The 17265-nt window shown below is 36.1% G+C and overlaps 1 protein-coding gene across 1 annotated transcript in view; it reads right to left on the minus strand.

Annotated features, from left to right (window-relative positions):
* Positions 1–17265, minus strand: part of COL25A1 (collagen type XXV alpha 1 chain) — a 497365-nt gene that overhangs the window by 108965 nt on the left and 371135 nt on the right. The window contains exons 10-11 of the mRNA XM_063705462.1: positions 4422–4448; positions 2015–2059 (exon numbers count right to left, since the gene is read on the minus strand). Of these exons, the coding sequence (XP_063561532.1) occupies positions 2015–2059; positions 4422–4448 (72 nt within the window). The remainder of the gene's footprint in view (positions 1–2014; positions 2060–4421; positions 4449–17265) is intronic.

A 17265-nucleotide genomic window follows, 5' to 3' on the forward strand; every position in this document is an offset into this window, starting at 1 on the left:
CAAAGCTTTAGGTTCAATTCTCTGAAGGAGGGAAAACAAATTTAAATTACATTTTGCTGATACCTTCATAAAAGTGTGAAATCATTTCGTTTCCCTGGGTTTTACAGAAAACACTTTTAAAATGCCACAAAGATGTATAACGAGACATAAAACTGCAAATATTAACTATTTCCTTGAAATATAATTTAAACTTGGTGACTAGGACAAGAAAATGTCACATTCCTTTCTCTTGCTAAGGAAATTGCATATTTCCTTTGCAAAAGTAAAGAATATGCAGTCTTTGAAAGAGTATATGTGACAGTTTTAAAGTTGTTTTGTTTCATGTTAAAAGTTTCTATAAATTTTCATGATTGTGTCAAAGCTGAAAAATGAAAAGAAATAAAGACGAAAAAGGAAAACATTATTAATCTTAGGCATACAAGTTTTGTTTTTCACCAATGTCAAAAACAACAATTATGCCATATCTGTATTTTGTTCTTTCTAAATGTTATCTTGAGTTATATAATTTTCAAATCCATCTGAGAATGAATACACTTTTAAATTTTTGCTTAGGTTTCCCTCCATGATCTGCAATATTCTAAACAGAATATTCTAAATATTCTGTCTTTGCCAGGATTTGTGAAGCAAATGGATACGCATTTTACTAAGTGGAAAATGTAGCTGCGACATGGGCGGTTAACTGCTGGCGAGTGTGCGGTGTTTGGTTTATGGACTAAAGGACACCATAAGCTTTGGCTGAGAACATTAATTTCATGGGGGAATTGAGTACTTCTGGGAACACAGAGCCTCTTAAAAACATAGATTAACTGAATTTTCAGAATTTCACTTAACTGAAGTGAAGGAAAAGTTTAATGGTAATATCAAATACTGTCTAAGGGCTTTACATCTATTTGCTCCCTTAACTCTCATTGACTCTATTAGGTAGGCACTGCCATTGTCTCCCTTTACAGATGAGAAACTGACGCCAGAGAATTCCAAGGACTTTGCCAAAATTCACACAGCCTCTGAGTGGAAGACTCATGCTCTTAGCAACTTACTAGGTTTAAAATTGTGGTTGTTTATGTCTTATTGATAGAAAGAAAAGATGGACTCAATGGAAAAGGACACAAGGAGTATTTATTGCACCTGAAAGGGTTGAGTTACGTATGATTTCAGAATTTGGTCCAGGGTGCATGGATTTAAAATACTCTGGGAAGGCAAGATAATGGGTCGCAGAGTATAAAAGGGCCAGGCCAAGAACTCTGGGGAAGACAGGAAAGTCCCTCGCTCAGCTTCCTGGCTCCTGACAGACCGGCTCAGCAATGGGCTTTGTCAGCTGCCACAGTGGCTTTCCTGGTTTCTGTGAAGGTTCCAGACTAAAGGGCCGGTCAGGGATGTTGAGGAGCTATGCTTTGTTCAACTAGTAAGTATGTTGCAGGAGTAAATGTACACAACACACAGATATGTGTATGTAGAGTGTGTTGTTTCTTTCACTTTACTTTTTCCTCTCATGATTAACAGTACAATAAAAGTGTATGTAATACCAAAGCGGGACAAATCTATTTAACTTCTACTTTTGATTAACAGTGAAAAGAGCTACCTTCTGGATTCAGAAAGTTTGACTAGTTCCTTCTATGAGAATAACTTCTGTTAGCCAATTATTAATACGTATTAGTTTTACCATGACCAGAATAAACTAAAGTGCATTTTGTTTATCACAATCAATGTTAAACATAAATTTTTCCAATTCCATATCTATTTATGAGAAGGATATAGTTGTATCACATACATAATTTATTGAAAAGTAACACATCCAAAATACTTGAAATGGAAAATCTTCAAAGAATTCCTGACTATTTAATGCATCTTTAAAAATTAAACTAATTTGGTAATTTGTAGCACAATTTTCCTGTATTTCAAAACATAGTGTTTTTATAAGCATATAAGCTTATTACTAACATTATGGACTAGAATAATTTTGTGATTTCAATGCTCACCAAATTATTTTTAAAATACAATATTCTATAGAACTCACCTTTTGCCCATTCATCCCTGGAATTCCAGGTGCTCCAATAGAACCCTAAAGAGACACATGATTAAATTCAGTTGATATCATACAAAAAATATTTCAATTCTAAATTTATATTGTATTAGTTATGTAAGCCTTGCTAAAACATTTCTAGGAAGTTTTATTTTTCAGACCTTATCCACTGTGTTCAAATATATAATGTAAGCAGATTCCTCAAGCTTCCCCAGAAACTACAGAGTTAAAATTAAACCTTGCTTCTAAGTATCCACTTAACTTTAATATGTTTTAAAGAAATTTACATGATAAATTGGTCATACCTATCAGAGGGCCACATGGCTCTAAATTTTCATGTTTTTAAGAATAAATAGGCTTAGTTCCATCTGGAAAAAGCCTACCAGTAGCAGTAACACTTGCACTTCATGAGTTAAAATACAATGAAACAAAAGGTAATTAAAATAACAACCATTTGTTCCGCAGTTAAATAAGGGGCCCATGTCGTAAACTCAAATTTGTTTTATTTTAAGCATTTTTCTCCAAGACTTTCAAGGAGTAAGTTTAAGCCACATGAATGTGAATATGTCTTCCAGAGTGACTCAAAAAGGTGCAAAAAATGTTATACACTGACCAGGAACAACACAACTTCTGTGCAAAAAAAGTTAAGGTGTGTGTGTAAGCACGTGTGGGCATGTGTGTGCACATGCATAGTGGCATGAGTATGAATGATTGGACATAGATGGGTGAGCTGGAGAATAAGAAAGCTAATTATTACCTGAGAAAATCTATGACATTTAACTGGATATAGAAACATTAGCAAATATTTTCAAACAGTGATGTCATTTCCCTCCATTACACCTTCCATTTAGGCTCTGGAGAAACCATTTTAAATACAATGTGCTTATTCTTTGTCTAAAACTAGAAAACAGATTTTTCTGATATTACATTTCTTTAATAATAATGGGAAAAAGATTTTTTAAAATCTGTAATTATAGACCAAAACTCCCCTAAAAAAATGGTCTGTAATTATAGACCAAAAACTCCCCTAAAAAATAGTCTACTAAAAAAACAGTAATTATAATCAAAACAAATTGAGATGGCAAGTTCCTTAGTGCATTCAGTGATTATATTGAATGGGTCATTAAAGGACTTCCCGAAGCCTGAAGCAGTAATTTTATCCTGGTCGTATGTGGATTAGAGTAGCTTTACAATTTCACACCATGCTTAATAGAGACATTATTGCGAAGGACAAAGTGTTCCTATGCACAAGTTGTCCTGCAACCCATGGGCTTTTACTTGGTTTGTAGGATTATGTTTCAACAGATGCCACATGCCCAGTGCTTGGGGGATAAAAAGTCTCTATCTTTGATGGATTCCAAAGATAAAGAATAATCACTTTTCCACCTGTTATAATACAATTGTTTTCTTTAGTTTTCCGTGGGTTAAATATCCCCCTCCCGGCTTGAGGGGTGTAAGGATGGGGGAATGAGGACTTAGTGATATTTTGTTGGCAAAATGCCATCTATTTGCTATTAATATATTTACTGCTATAGGATAGGTGTAATTTTGGAAACCCTAGATCTTCTCCATCAGAATTTGAAAAAAAAAATTTTTTTTTTGAGACCAAGTTTTGCTCTGTCTCACCCAGGCTGGAGTGCAGTGGCACAATCTTGGCTCACTGCAGCCTCTGCCTCCCAGGTTCAAGCGATTCTCCTGTCTCAGCCTCTTGAGTAGCTGGGACTACAGGCGTGTGCCACCACACCCGGCTATTTTTTGTATTTTTAGTAGAGATGGGGTTTCACCATGTTGGTCAGGCTGGTCTCTAACTCTTGACCTCAGGTGATCCAACCGCCTCAGCCTCTCAAAGTGCTGGGATTACAGGCATGAGCCACTGTGCCTGGCCTCTCCAGCAGAATTTAATTGTCAATTCTGATGATTGTGGATAACAATGAAATGACAATCAGGAAGTCACTTTTCAGGTTACCTCAGCAAAGAAGGACACCAGTAGGCTACTTGAATATAGTGAACCCAGCAATATCCTTCTTCTGGGCTCAGTTCTCTGGCCGTTTGGCAATCATATAATTGAGGAAGGCCATGCATTCATTTTGCAATATCAAATTATCTTTCACATTTTAAATTTTGTCATGTTTTACCAGTATTTGAATTAAAATTCAATAACGTACAAGTTCAGCAGACAACTTAAAAAGAGTCTGTTCTTGGATTTATTGAATTTTTTATAATGGAGTCAATTAGAAATCTAATGCTCACATTATGTGACTATATTTTTAGAAAGCAGAATACACAAACCAGACTAACTGCTTCAGCATGGCTTACAGTAGCTAATTTCATTCACCTCTCCTGCTTGCCATTAGGTCATGAGAGCATAATTACTTTCACAGTATTGTTGCTTATACTCTACCTTTTGTCCCAGAGGCCCTAGAGGACCCTAAAAAAGAAAAACAATTCAATTAACATAATATTGTAGCCATTTAAGCTTAGATGACCAATTTAAACTGTCCTATTCTCTAAGATTCTCTTTGCTATACTGAAATATGTTGACATTTCATATATCAGGAAAAAAAAAGAAAAGAAAAATTTCAGTTTGAAGTTCCAAATGGATCTTTTCTTCTAATTTTCTTTTGAAAAACATTAAGCATATGCAGCAGGATTCTGATTTCTCCTCTCTATTAAAAAATAATCTTTGCTGTTCCAGCACATATCGTTTTTTAAAAAAAACCTATAAATGTGTTACATCAATCTCATTTAGAAGGCTGAAGATATAGTCCCTAGAAGCAGTTAAAATGCAATGTAGTTTCTCAGCAAATGGACACATTAGATGACTTCTGCACCTGCAAATCTTCAGTAAGCAGATTTGCAAAGGAAATAATTGAATAGCATTACAAAGAAATATGACTTTTTTTTTTCTGTTCTTCCTCTTAGGAAATATGGTCAACTAACCTGCACAAAAACTTGTTTACAAACTAGGGCAGGCCAGTGTCAACTGTGATACCGAGTATATACTAGAAAAGGGAACAAAAGATGCTGTCAGTTGTTTCTTAGACTAAGATACTAGATGGAGGAGATTTAGTGAGATGAATGAGAATATTTATACAGCATGGAAATGCAGCAGTTTTGAGATTTAGCAGTTTTTCAACCACAAAGTCAGTGTTGGGATTCTCTTGGCTTTATTTAGAGCAAGGCATGGCTTTGAGACAGTGGAAAATAACTCAAAGAGATATAGCTATATTTCTATCTATTTTTAAATACAACTATTATGCATTTTCTTCCAGTTCTTTCAAAAATATTTTTTAGTATGTTTTAGCAAAGCTATAGACACTCATCATTTCATGTTAAAAGTTCTTTATTCCATGACATTTAACTAATGACCAGCTTATTTTCAGTGTGTGACATTTCAGTTAAACAGCATGTTGCATTCTCGCTCTGTAACACTAAATAAAACACTAGGGTGGTTGTCAGAAGAAGACCTGCTCATGCATCCTTTTTATTAAAAATATCTAATGTTTAGGAACATTCAGAGAATCTGTTCCCCATGTTATTTTGCAATCCTCACAGGAAGACTAACAGTTTCCTCATATAATCAGCTTTAGGTTATTGAAAGTACAGTGTGCAATACTGCCTTTATATATTTCTATTTAATTTACTCAACCAACTGTTTAATGAGCTTGTTATTTGGTTTATCTGTGTGGTCAGACATTCTCCCTACTTATCTCACTCCCTTTATTTAAAATTCTCCCTGTTTTAGATTTTGCAGAGAAAATAGAGACTATCAGGTGTAAATTCCCTCAACATCTTGTCTCTCATGAAACCAAACGTATGTGTACCTCTTTCCTGTGTCAGAGGAAGAAGAGTCCCTCCTCCTATACAAGGCAAATTCATCTGGTATACTCTGGAATCCATCCTTGTCTCTGTCCTCAGGGATCTTTTGCAATCAGTTACCCCTACATCTGTATCAGAGGCTCCACTTCTTCACTAGTTCTTCCCCTTAGCATATAAACATATTCAATCATTTCCTCACTTGGGTAAATTGTTTGGAAAGTAAATGTTCATGCTAAGTAAGGGCAGAATTTGGAGGCTGTGGTGATAGGAGATCTGAGAATGAAGAAAGGACTTGGGTTTTATCATTGTCTATGATTCCATTTTCTCCAGTGTCTCTAGAGTACTTTAGTTCTTAAAATGTTGATGTTAGAAAGGAAATCATAGAACAAGGGGTACATTAATTCAGTATTTAGGCTGAGAATGTGTATGTTCAATTCACAAAGGCTTGTTTCCCACTGTAAACCTAACTGCCACTTGAAAAAAATGTTGTTCACTAAAATTGTCTATTTCATCACATTGATATATAACCCTGGAAGGGAATATTTCAAACAAAAATAAGAGTGAATTCTACATCAAATATTTTAATTAGAGAATAACATATCTGATATTTTCTAATTTGGTCTGTTGCATAATCACATAAAATCAGAGATTTAGAATGACTAATCACAACTCTGAAATTCATAAAATTAAATAAGTTGTATATTTTAACACAATATTTAATGAAAATCTAAGGATGGCTACAAAGACAATATTTTCCTTTACTGTTAGGAAACTACTGCTACTTCTGGTAACCTCTAAAAATAAAAGCAGTTTTTAAGATTTAACATTAATTTTGAATTGGGAATACATGGCTTATAGAATTTTCATAACTATGCTGCCAAGAATATATTCAGTTACCAGAAATGTGCATATACTTCTTTGATCTCTCTGGCAGGAAAAATGGTAGGGATCTAACAAGAGTATCATCCATTACTGGGGGAGGGATACCTGGGATTAAGGCAGAATAAAATATAGAACACTTAAGTACAGGCAGACAGACACACACACACACGTGTGCGCATGCATGCACACATCCAGAAATACCAGTTATTTTTACTGAGCAAGATTTTACTTATATGCATTTGAGTATCCTTAGATTAATAATACCATTATGTATCTATAACACTGTGGTAATTAAAGTTAAGCTTACAAATCAAAGTTTCCCTACTCAAACATTGATTTTAAAATTAGGGTATGTTGCTACCAGTTGGTTAAGATGATTAAATTTGATTAGTCTTGCAGTTTCTGGTACAAATGTAAGTTTATAAAGTAATGGGTAAATACCATAGAAACATTCATTAATTTATCAAATCTTTATTTTTGTTTTCTCTTTTGAGACAGGGTCCCACTCTGTTGCCCAGGCTGGAGTGCAGTGGCGTGATCATAGCTCACTGCAGCCTCAAACTCCTGGGCTCAAGCAATCCTCCTGCCTCAGCCTCCCAAGTAGCTGGGACTACAAGCACGTGTCACCATGCCTGGCTAAGTTTTTAATGTTTTGTAGAGACAAGGTTTTGCTATATTGCCCAGGCTGGTCTCAAACTCCTGGCCTCAAACGATCCTCTCACCTTGGCATCCCAAAGTGTTGGGATTACAAGTGTTAGCTACTACTCCTAGCCTATCTAATCTTCCTTACACTTGTTTCTATTTTCATCCTGCACAACAACTTGGATGAATAATGCCATAAATTCATTATTCACTAGTTAAACAAATGCTGATTATTCCCAAAATTAAAGTCAATTGTTCTAGTGATTCAAGATTTCTAAAACAATTCCATTATTGTTATCCTCATGATTTAGTAAGTTTGTATCAAGTAGATTTCCAACCTAGAGTCATAATCTTTTCGGTTCATCTCTGTTAATCAATGAAGTGGTCCTTCCTTATTTATATTTGCATATACTTTGTATATAACCAGTTAAGATGAAAATAATCTAGTTTTATTTTTTCAACATAATTTCTTTGCATATATCTCAAGATCAAAAACTGTAACATACAGAATCTCAACATATTGAGCTATATTTCTTTAAACTCCAGAAACATCAACTATAATTAGAACCTTAAAATACACTAATTTAAATACAGGTTCTGGGTGATATAAATTGTAAAAACTTTTAATTGAAGAATTCTGCACCATGAATATAACTTTATCAAAAAGATACAAACTCAAAGAGTCACTGAAAAATTCTAAGCATGAAGTAACATCACTAATCTGCATATAAACCTTTATACCAGTTTTAATACTCTTTCAGAAAACATCATGGAAAGTTATGCAAAATAAAGTTCAGATAAAAACTTGTGAACACAGTAAGAAATTATACAGTATACTTGATATTCTTTCCAATTTTTCCTCTCCCCGCTAGATTCCATATATAAAGATTTATGTACAATATTCAGCATATGGTGAGAAAGTAAGTTAAAGAAACATGATAGACCCCATGTTGGTGACTGTCTTTACCAAAAGCATGTTACTCAGGCCTCAGAGTAAAGTTTAACTCCTCCTACTTCAGTCCATCAGATACTTAAGAATATCTCTATGGTCCAGCCTTCTTCTCCAGTCACATTGCTACATTCCTGTTAAACCCATTTCTCGCTCCCTTAGCTAACATAACATTCACCTAATGACCACCCTACTTTTGGTCTCCTCCAATCCTTTCTGCACACTGCTGCCTGCGTGAGCTTCCCCTAATGGGTTCATACCTTTCCCATGCTTAAATATCTTTCAATGGCTTTTCGTAGCCTTTTAGAAGAGTCTGAGCTTTGACAGTAGTTGCAGCTTTCTGCATAAGCCAGGCTTCCACATTTCTACACCTGTCTATTCCTATAAGGGGCTTTCTTCTCCCCGGTCCTCTCCTGCATCCATTCCAAATATCAGAGCTCAGTACCCTCACCTTTGGTGTTAGGTGCCCTTCTTTTCTTCTCCAAAGCACCCCTATGATGTTTTCATAGAATTTTCCAACAATAATCATAATTGTCTGGTTACTTCTTTATTCACTCTAAATTACCTTTATCATGCACAGTAGCTGGCACATAGTGATTGCTCAGTGAATCGTTTTGAGATTAATTCATTTATTCACTCACATAATAGTTTTTAAGAGCCCACTGAGTTCTTTTTTGTCTACAAAATAAGACAAAACAAAATGACCACTCAGTGAGCACTCAAAACAAAATAAGATAAAAATGCATACCCCTGGACTTCATATACTAGTGAATGTAGTAAAACAGTAAACAAATAAAATATAAAATTGTGTCAGGTGGTAACTGCTAAAGCAAAGAGGGGGATATGGATTGTGAGAAGTAGATGGAATAGTTTAAATTGTGTGTGTGGTGGGGGCGGGGTGGTCATTTAGTGAAGCTCTCAGTCATAAAGAGGTCAGGAAAAGAGCCATGCATATAGAAGAGGGAAGAATATTCCAGGCAAGGGAAGAGCAAATGCAAAGACCAAGAGTTGGGCACATGCTAAGTGTGTTCAAAGAACACCAAGGAGGCTATCAGTGAGTAGTAGGAGATGGGGATACAAACAGGGAAGAACAATTGTATGTGTATGGCCTTGTAGGTGCTTGTAAGCACAATGATGTTTACTCTGAGTAGGATAAAATTTACAGAAATGAATAAATGGATACATAAAGCAAATCAGGTTTTTTTTTTTCCTTAAACTTTAGACAATAGTGTCTCAAGACAGAAATGGCAGGATTTTTCACCCTTTTGTTCACCTGACTCATTCTAACATTGCTGGCCTATTCTAATAGCCTCCAGATTAGCTCTAATTGCAAGCGTGAGTGGAGGAATTCAGGTCATGACTTCCATATGAATACAGCAAAGCCAAAATCATCCAAATTACATGGTATCATTAACAATGAGAGTGTTGTGTATGTGTATGTAGGCCTAAGGTCTCTAATGCACTTCAGAAAACAATTATGCAAACAGTAGATAGAATTATCAACCCAAGTAAATCTTCAAAGTAGGCTGTTAAGAAAAGAATGACTATGTGACCGTTATGTGTTGGCTGTACTTTCCAGTTTGTGAACAAAAAAAAACACAGAAAGATACATCATGAGATGGAAAAAAATTAATGAATTTTTCTGACACTACTGATGTTAGCACAAATTTGACTGAGGTATTAATTACTTAAACAGGATGCTGAGTTCCTAAATGATGTGCTTTAGGATGCCTCTTGGGACATGTTTTAAGGCAAGTTCTGGTTGCCTGCTATTAGGAAATGATGTAGGGGGCGGACACAGTTCCTGTTCTGTCCCTGATGACTAACAGTAAAATTTGAAGCTCTGAGAGCCGCTGGTCATTTCTGGACACAAGAATATACAACTAGCTTCTGTAATAAAAAACACAGGGAACAAAAAAGAGGTGGTCCATCTGTGAAGGGGAGGATAAAAGCCCAAAACTATTAAGCCATTTAAAATTATTTCCTTTTTAAGAATTTTTCCACGATTTAATAAAAGTTAGGCAAAATGAAGAAAATACTTTTAAAAGTCTAGTTCCAAAGGGAAGAATGATAACACGTATAATCTAACTTATGGAGTCATAAAACATTAGTACCAGACTTTCTCAAGGGTTTGGTACAACAGACTTTAATTACAATTTTTTGAAAGATATTAACCTGGTGAAATGCATCACAAGATCACAAAATACATAAACTTGGTTTATAAAGAGTAAGAGGAAATTTATCTTACTTAAGAAGGAATCATTTAAGATGCATGTATATAAAATGCCATGTTCTGCTTGGATGTTTGATGTGGGAAGGTTAAGAAACATAATCTCTAGCCACTATTATATGTATGTCTGGAGTGTAATTCAATTGATGTTTTACAGGATTTGGATTTCATAGCTTAAGTGTGTGGAAATGCCAACTAGAAACTATCGGGAAATGTTTAGAATATAAGAGAGTGCACTGCAATGTTTTCAATGTAAAAGCCGGTGATTTAGTTGAAGTGGGTATGAAGGAACACAGTATAAACAAGAGCAGAGCAAGACAGTGCTGAGAAGGGAGAGCCTCATCTCTTGTTTCAAGTCTTTCATGGATCCTGTCTTCAGTCACACTTCATCATTTATATTTTCCCAAGAAGTCCATATCCTTCTCCGATCAGTCTTCATGTGAAGTTCTTAATCATTCTTCAAGGCCCAGTGGTCATAACTCACTTCCTTTGTGAGCCTTCTCCAGCACACCCAGACAAAGCTTGTTTTTTTCCTTTGTGTTTCTTTAGCACATTTCAACTGGCTATATTTTAACATATTTACCTATTTTAAAAATTCACTTGACTAAAAATCCACTTCCTCAGGCCATATATTTCACATCGTCAGCACCTAGATTAGTGCCTAACACATAAATAATTATTGACTAAATGGAAAAAATGAATGAATGAATTTAAAAATTATTAAATTCTGTTTAGTGGCTTTCCACCATTATTTCAACACTCATATTACCATACCTCTATCACTGGAAAGAGTTGCCAGTTTTGAGGCAGTTGTTCTGTTTAAGTATCTGAGATTTTTGTTTCAGTAATATCACCCCATAATTTCTATTATTTGAAAAAGTTCCTCTACAACCCAGAGCCTGTTAGGAAGATGGCATGTCGTTATATTTATTCATGAGCATTTGATGAAAAATAGTTCTACATGCAGTAATTATTTTTTAAAAGAGTAAATTCTTTTTGACTTCTCTATCTCATGTGCTGAATTTTTGAGGAAAATATTAAACCAGGATGATTCATTTATTGGTGTTTCTCAAAATCATGAGGCTATGACCTCTTTAAGGGAGGTCTCTTAAAGCTCAGGAAATTAAAGAAGTAATACATTTTTCTCACCACTTGACAAAACCAGAACCCAAGACTAAATATTGAGCATTATATACCATAGATTAAAGATAAATCTAGGTATATAAAAGTCTATTTTTGATCAGATTCCAAAACAGAGACTCTATATTACCTCTCGCCAGATATCCACACTAAAATTAGCTCACTCCATCCCTTCTAAATATTTAATAAATTGCTTCTTATTGCTAAACCCAAAATGGAAATGATCCGAAAAGAAAGAAAAATTAACAGGCTTCTTTGCCCTCTGTGATTAAACATACTTCCCTCGAGTACTATAAAGGAAACAAATTTATGGTTCACAAAGGCCTATCACCCTACACTACACTCAGTAAAAAATATTTCCATTGAGCAGTGTAAGTGCTTTTCCTATTTTAAATCAACAATGCTGAGAAACACCGGCTGCTAGAGTTTAAATAACTCATGATTCACAGAAAAAGTTCTTAAATTTAAGATTATAATATATAGTCATATCCTATTCAGATCTGTTTTCTACCTAGATGGATCTGCACTGTCTATTAATAACAGAACTTTCTTTAATGACAGAAACATTCTATATTGGTCAATCCAGTAGGATAGCCACCAATCACATATGGCTACTGAGCACCTGAAATGTGGCCAGTACAATATTTAGACACTGAATTTTTAATTTTATTTATTTATTTATTTCTACAGAGACTCACTTTATCACCCAGACCGGAGTGCAGTGGCATGATCTCGACTTGCTACAACCTCTGCCTCCACCTTCCAGCCTCAAGCGATCCTCCTGTCTCAGCCCCATAAGTAGCTGGGACTACACGCATGAGCCACCCAGACTAATTTTTGTTTTTGTTTGTTTGTTTTGTAGAAATGGGTTTTCACCATGTTACCCAGGCTGGTCTCAAACTCCTGAGCTCAAGTGATCCACCCACTTGGGCCTCCCAAAGTGCTAGAATTATAGGCATGAGCCACAGAGCCTGGCCAACCTTAAATTTAAAGAGCCATATGTAGCTAATGGTGACTGCATTGAACAGTGCAGATCTAGACAACAGAACACCCAAGACTGAAATCAGGTGAACTGGATTCTAGCCTGGTTCTGCCGTTAACTATTTTGTAACCTTGGCTGTTTCCTTTTCACTCTGATGCTGTTCTGTGAAATGCTAAGCTAAATGATTTCTAAGATTTCTTCTAAACCTTTTATATCCTACTTAATAAATAGCCATATGGTGTGACTAGAAACTGGTTGTTTCTTTTTTGTTTTGTTTTGTTTTGTTTTGAGACCAAGTCTCGCTCTGTCACCCAGGCTGGAGTGCAATGGTGCGACTTTGGCTCACTGCAACCTCTGCCTTCCAGGTTCAAGTGATTCTCCTGCCTCAGCCTCCAGAGTAGCTGGGATTACAGGCACCTCCCACCATGCCTGCTAATTTTTTCTATTTTTAGTAGAGACAGGGTTTCACCATGTTGGCCAGGCTGGTCTCAAACTCCTGACCTCAGGTAATTCACCCACCTTGGTCTCCCAAAGTACTGGGATTGCAGGCATGAGCCACCGCGCCCGGCTGGTGTGACTAGAAATTGATGCAATTACTTTTCCATTGTCCTCATGAAAATCATCCCTTTAGTTATAACGTGCATATTTATAAGCACACATATACTCCAAATAATCTATAAGACATATATAAATATAAAAAGATGCAGGCTGGGTGTGGTGGCTCACACCTGTAATCCCAGCACTTTGGGAGGCCCATGCAAGAGGATTGCTTGAAGCCTGGGCAATACAGCAAGCCTCCATCTCCATAAAACATAAAAATTAAAACAAGGTATGGTGGTGCATGCCTTAGTCCTAGCAACTTGGGAGGCTGAGGCAGGAGGATTCCTTGAACCCAGGAGTTTGAGGCTGAGGTGAGCTGTGATCATGCCACTGCACTGCAGGCCAGGTGACAGAGCAAGACCCTGTCTCTAAAACAACAAAACAAAACAAAAGAAGAAAAATAAGAGCAATTTTGTGTAATTCTGTTGAATTTATCCTACTCAATCCTACCCTTGGGGCATAATGACATGACATCAATTGGGAGAAAAACATAAAGCTAATTTCTTTGTATTAGAGCCTGATTTATTAATTGATTAACTCATATCACTCAGTCACTCTTATTATTAAACACACTAAGTACCAATAACTATTATATGATGTGACAAATGCTGTGGAGAAGGGGAGAAGACAGCTTCTAACTTAGCTTGGGGGAGTGTGAAAGTGTATGCATGTGTGAGGTTTCCTCAAAAGAGGTGACCAAGCAGAAGTCTATTTCTTTTTTAAGGTTCCACTCAGACACATGGATCCTGAACTTCCCTTAGATCTGGCAAGGAGGCTTTTGTCTTGTGCCCATGCTTTAAAAGGCTTTTTTCTGGTTGTGCCTCCCGGGGGTTAGGAATCTGTGGGTCTAAGAGAACATGCTCACCTCTATACATACCCTCCACCCTCAGCCCTACCACCCCACCCAGCCACCTGACCTTCAGGTACTAAGGACTCCAGAATTCTCTGCCCCAATGACTTGAGCTCACTTCAAAGACTATGTGTTGCCTCTTCCCAGGCCTGTTCTTCTGAAGGTAAACCATACCACTGGTGTGCACCACAACAAATTGGAAGAGAAGGCAAAGAGGTGGGTATTTTGAGGGGGATAGATGAAATTTGGTCCTGTGAGCATTCAAGAACCTTTATAAAGTTAGAGGCTAAGTCTTATAAAGTTGAAAAATGGAGGAAGGTGTGGGAGAGAAGGGAAGCAGGCCAAGGACAGGGCTAGGGCTAGTTACAGCTCTCCTCGTGCCACCACACTGTGGCTTTGAACTCCAAGGAGTGCAAGAATTCTGGATTTGAACTTTCCAAGTCATCATGAGAATATATCTGTAAAGGTTGGGGGATAGAACATATTTTACTGAACAGTTTTATTAGGTTGGTTTATAACTTAAATATTTAGACACTTTGTATAAGGACTCCCATTTTTCTTCTTGCTCTAAAACTTGTACATTTGCCCTAAGTCTGCAAATGTAAAGCATAAACAGATTTAGCTCTGTTTTTAAAAATTTCTTCTTTATCTAATGATGAAATATGAGAATTTGATAAGACAGATCAATTATAACTTAGTTAATATTCTCATACAAGAGTCACTTATTTTGCTTCAGTAGAGCTAGAATAAGCTGGATTCTACAGTTACAAGAAGTGACAACTAGAGAAGCTGATTATGGTTTTGGAGAAGGAGACAATTTTTAAGACTTTCTTCTATTAAAAACTTAGCATATGACTGTTCATTGCTTTTAATTATTTACAGAACATATATAACAGATACATATAATATGCATCTGTGCATTCATAATAGAAACAGAGTAGGATGACGGGACTTTAGAGTTGGAAGGGAAATCATGCCGTTTAGTTTCACCATTCTTTACAGATGAGGAATCTAAGGCCTGGATACCTTAATTTGTCCAAATGATAGAGCTTATTAGACCTTGAGCTGGAGCCACTGTAAAAATAGTTAATAATAGAGCTGATTCACAGCCTAGAGGTCAATAAGGAAAACAAAATGAAGTAATGAGAGAGGAATACAGACACAGTCATCTACTCAGCTGTTGAGACTTTCTGCTACATAATCATGCTTCTAAATCACTGTTGAAAATGCTCCCCAAGATGACATTTTGTTTCTAGGAGACAGAACCAGCTTCAAAGGAAAGTCAAATGTTCCTTCCTATCACCTCACTAGGTGACCTTTAGACACCTCTGGAGAAGTCTGTGCACGTAGGAATCAACACAGAGCAGGTCCCCCCAGCCTGGGGAGACACAGCTCCACTGTGTTGATTCTATGGCAAGACTCCCTGGAAGGGGTGGCGGGGCAGCACCAGAAATAGAAGGCATCACTTGTCTACTTTTTCTGGTCCCTTTGAAAAACAGCACTACAGGCTCTGGGCAAAAGTACCAAGGGGGTGGGAAGAGCCCTGCAGGTGTGCCATTTATATGTACTTCATGGACAATCAGATTAAGGAAGGCTGATAAAGCATTAGAATGGTTGCTAAGGCATCTCAGCAGGCAGTGTGCACAACTGAAGGACATGCAGTTTTACCAAACAAGATTTTGTTGTCAAAATCTAGTCTAATAACTAACTACAATAAGATGATTTCAGTCATTTTTGTTATTTGTGATTTGAAGGTTTGGGGGTCTTGCTTCCTCTGCCAGATCCAAATCAGGAAGTCTGCTGTTGTCTTCAGTGTCTGCCATCTGCTGATCAAGATAGCAGGCAGATCAAAGCACAGTGAAGGAAAGCCATGAGTTTTATGAAATCCATCGGATAGCAATGCATTATAAATTGAACATATTTAAAGTAAACCTTCACATACTGGGTATTTCAATTTTATTTTAAATGCAACAGAAACATTTTCATGCTTATATTATTAACTAATATTTTAAAAACATTATATTCACTTCACCCAAATGTATTAAATGTGTTTTCAGGTAAAATTAAAATAAACCAAAAGTATCTGTAAACTGTTTGGACAAAAGTCCAAATTTCACTTTAAGGCACCACAACAGCAAATATTTCTGAGTTTTGAACTCTCAGATACCACTATGGCCCAATGAGGAACACTTTAAGTATTCTTATAATTCAGTAGAAGATAAATGAACACGTTATGGAGTTTATATATATTTAGGGGAGGAGAAGAAAGGAATAAAGAGTTTCAGAACAGGAAAGTGATTTGGTTTTTGAAACCTTGGATATAGACAATTTGGAACAAAAAATAATATACATGAAACTGGAGCAATTTGGTATATTTTTTTCAATACTGTCTATCTTTCATGCTTTTGAAAATTTCTGCATCTGTCAAAGAAAGAAACAGCAAGAACATCGAAAGGAAAGATACCTTTTAAAATACTGTTTTAACAACAATTTGAATCTCTGAAGAACTGAAAGATAAAGATCATTTGTGCTAGGATTCAGAACTTGATCACTTCCAATTATGGTCATTCCTTTGTTTCATTCTTGGGTCTAGTTTTATAAGATACAGCAGCTCTCTCCTTATTTAGATGGAGTCAAATTTATTTAAGTGCAAAATCTGGGTTTTAAAAGCTCATCCTGAACTTCTTGGAAACCCAAAGGTCACGTTTACAGAATAGATGCATGGCAGGATTAAATCAATGTGGAACTGCATGAGCTGCAGGTTTTCTTTTTTATTCTATCACAGATGCTGTTAATCGTCAGATGATTACTTCTGCAATATAAACTATATATCTTAGATTATGAAAACGAATTCCCTACCTGAGACACTCATACAGTTTTGCAAGAGCTAATTTTAGATTGTTTCTAGCTTCTTCATTTCATCATCAGAGACATTTTAAATTTATAACAACTCTCTAGTGCCTCTTAAGGCCCTTATGTAAGCAAGCACTCCTCCATGACACAAACCAACAAATGTAGTGGGGTTTACATAATGTGAAAAAGATGAGAATAGTGGTATTTATTGTCTTTTGTTTGTCTTAATAAGTGGGCGAGAAGGAGAATGTTATGAAAAATTAATAATGTAAGATGATATGATATTTAGGAGAAGAAA

The sequence above is a fragment of the Gorilla gorilla genome, chromosome 3 (genome assembly GCF_029281585.2).
Source record: "Gorilla gorilla gorilla isolate KB3781 chromosome 3, NHGRI_mGorGor1-v2.1_pri, whole genome shotgun sequence".
In the NCBI taxonomy this organism is placed as follows: domain Eukaryota; kingdom Metazoa; phylum Chordata; class Mammalia; order Primates; family Hominidae; genus Gorilla; species Gorilla gorilla.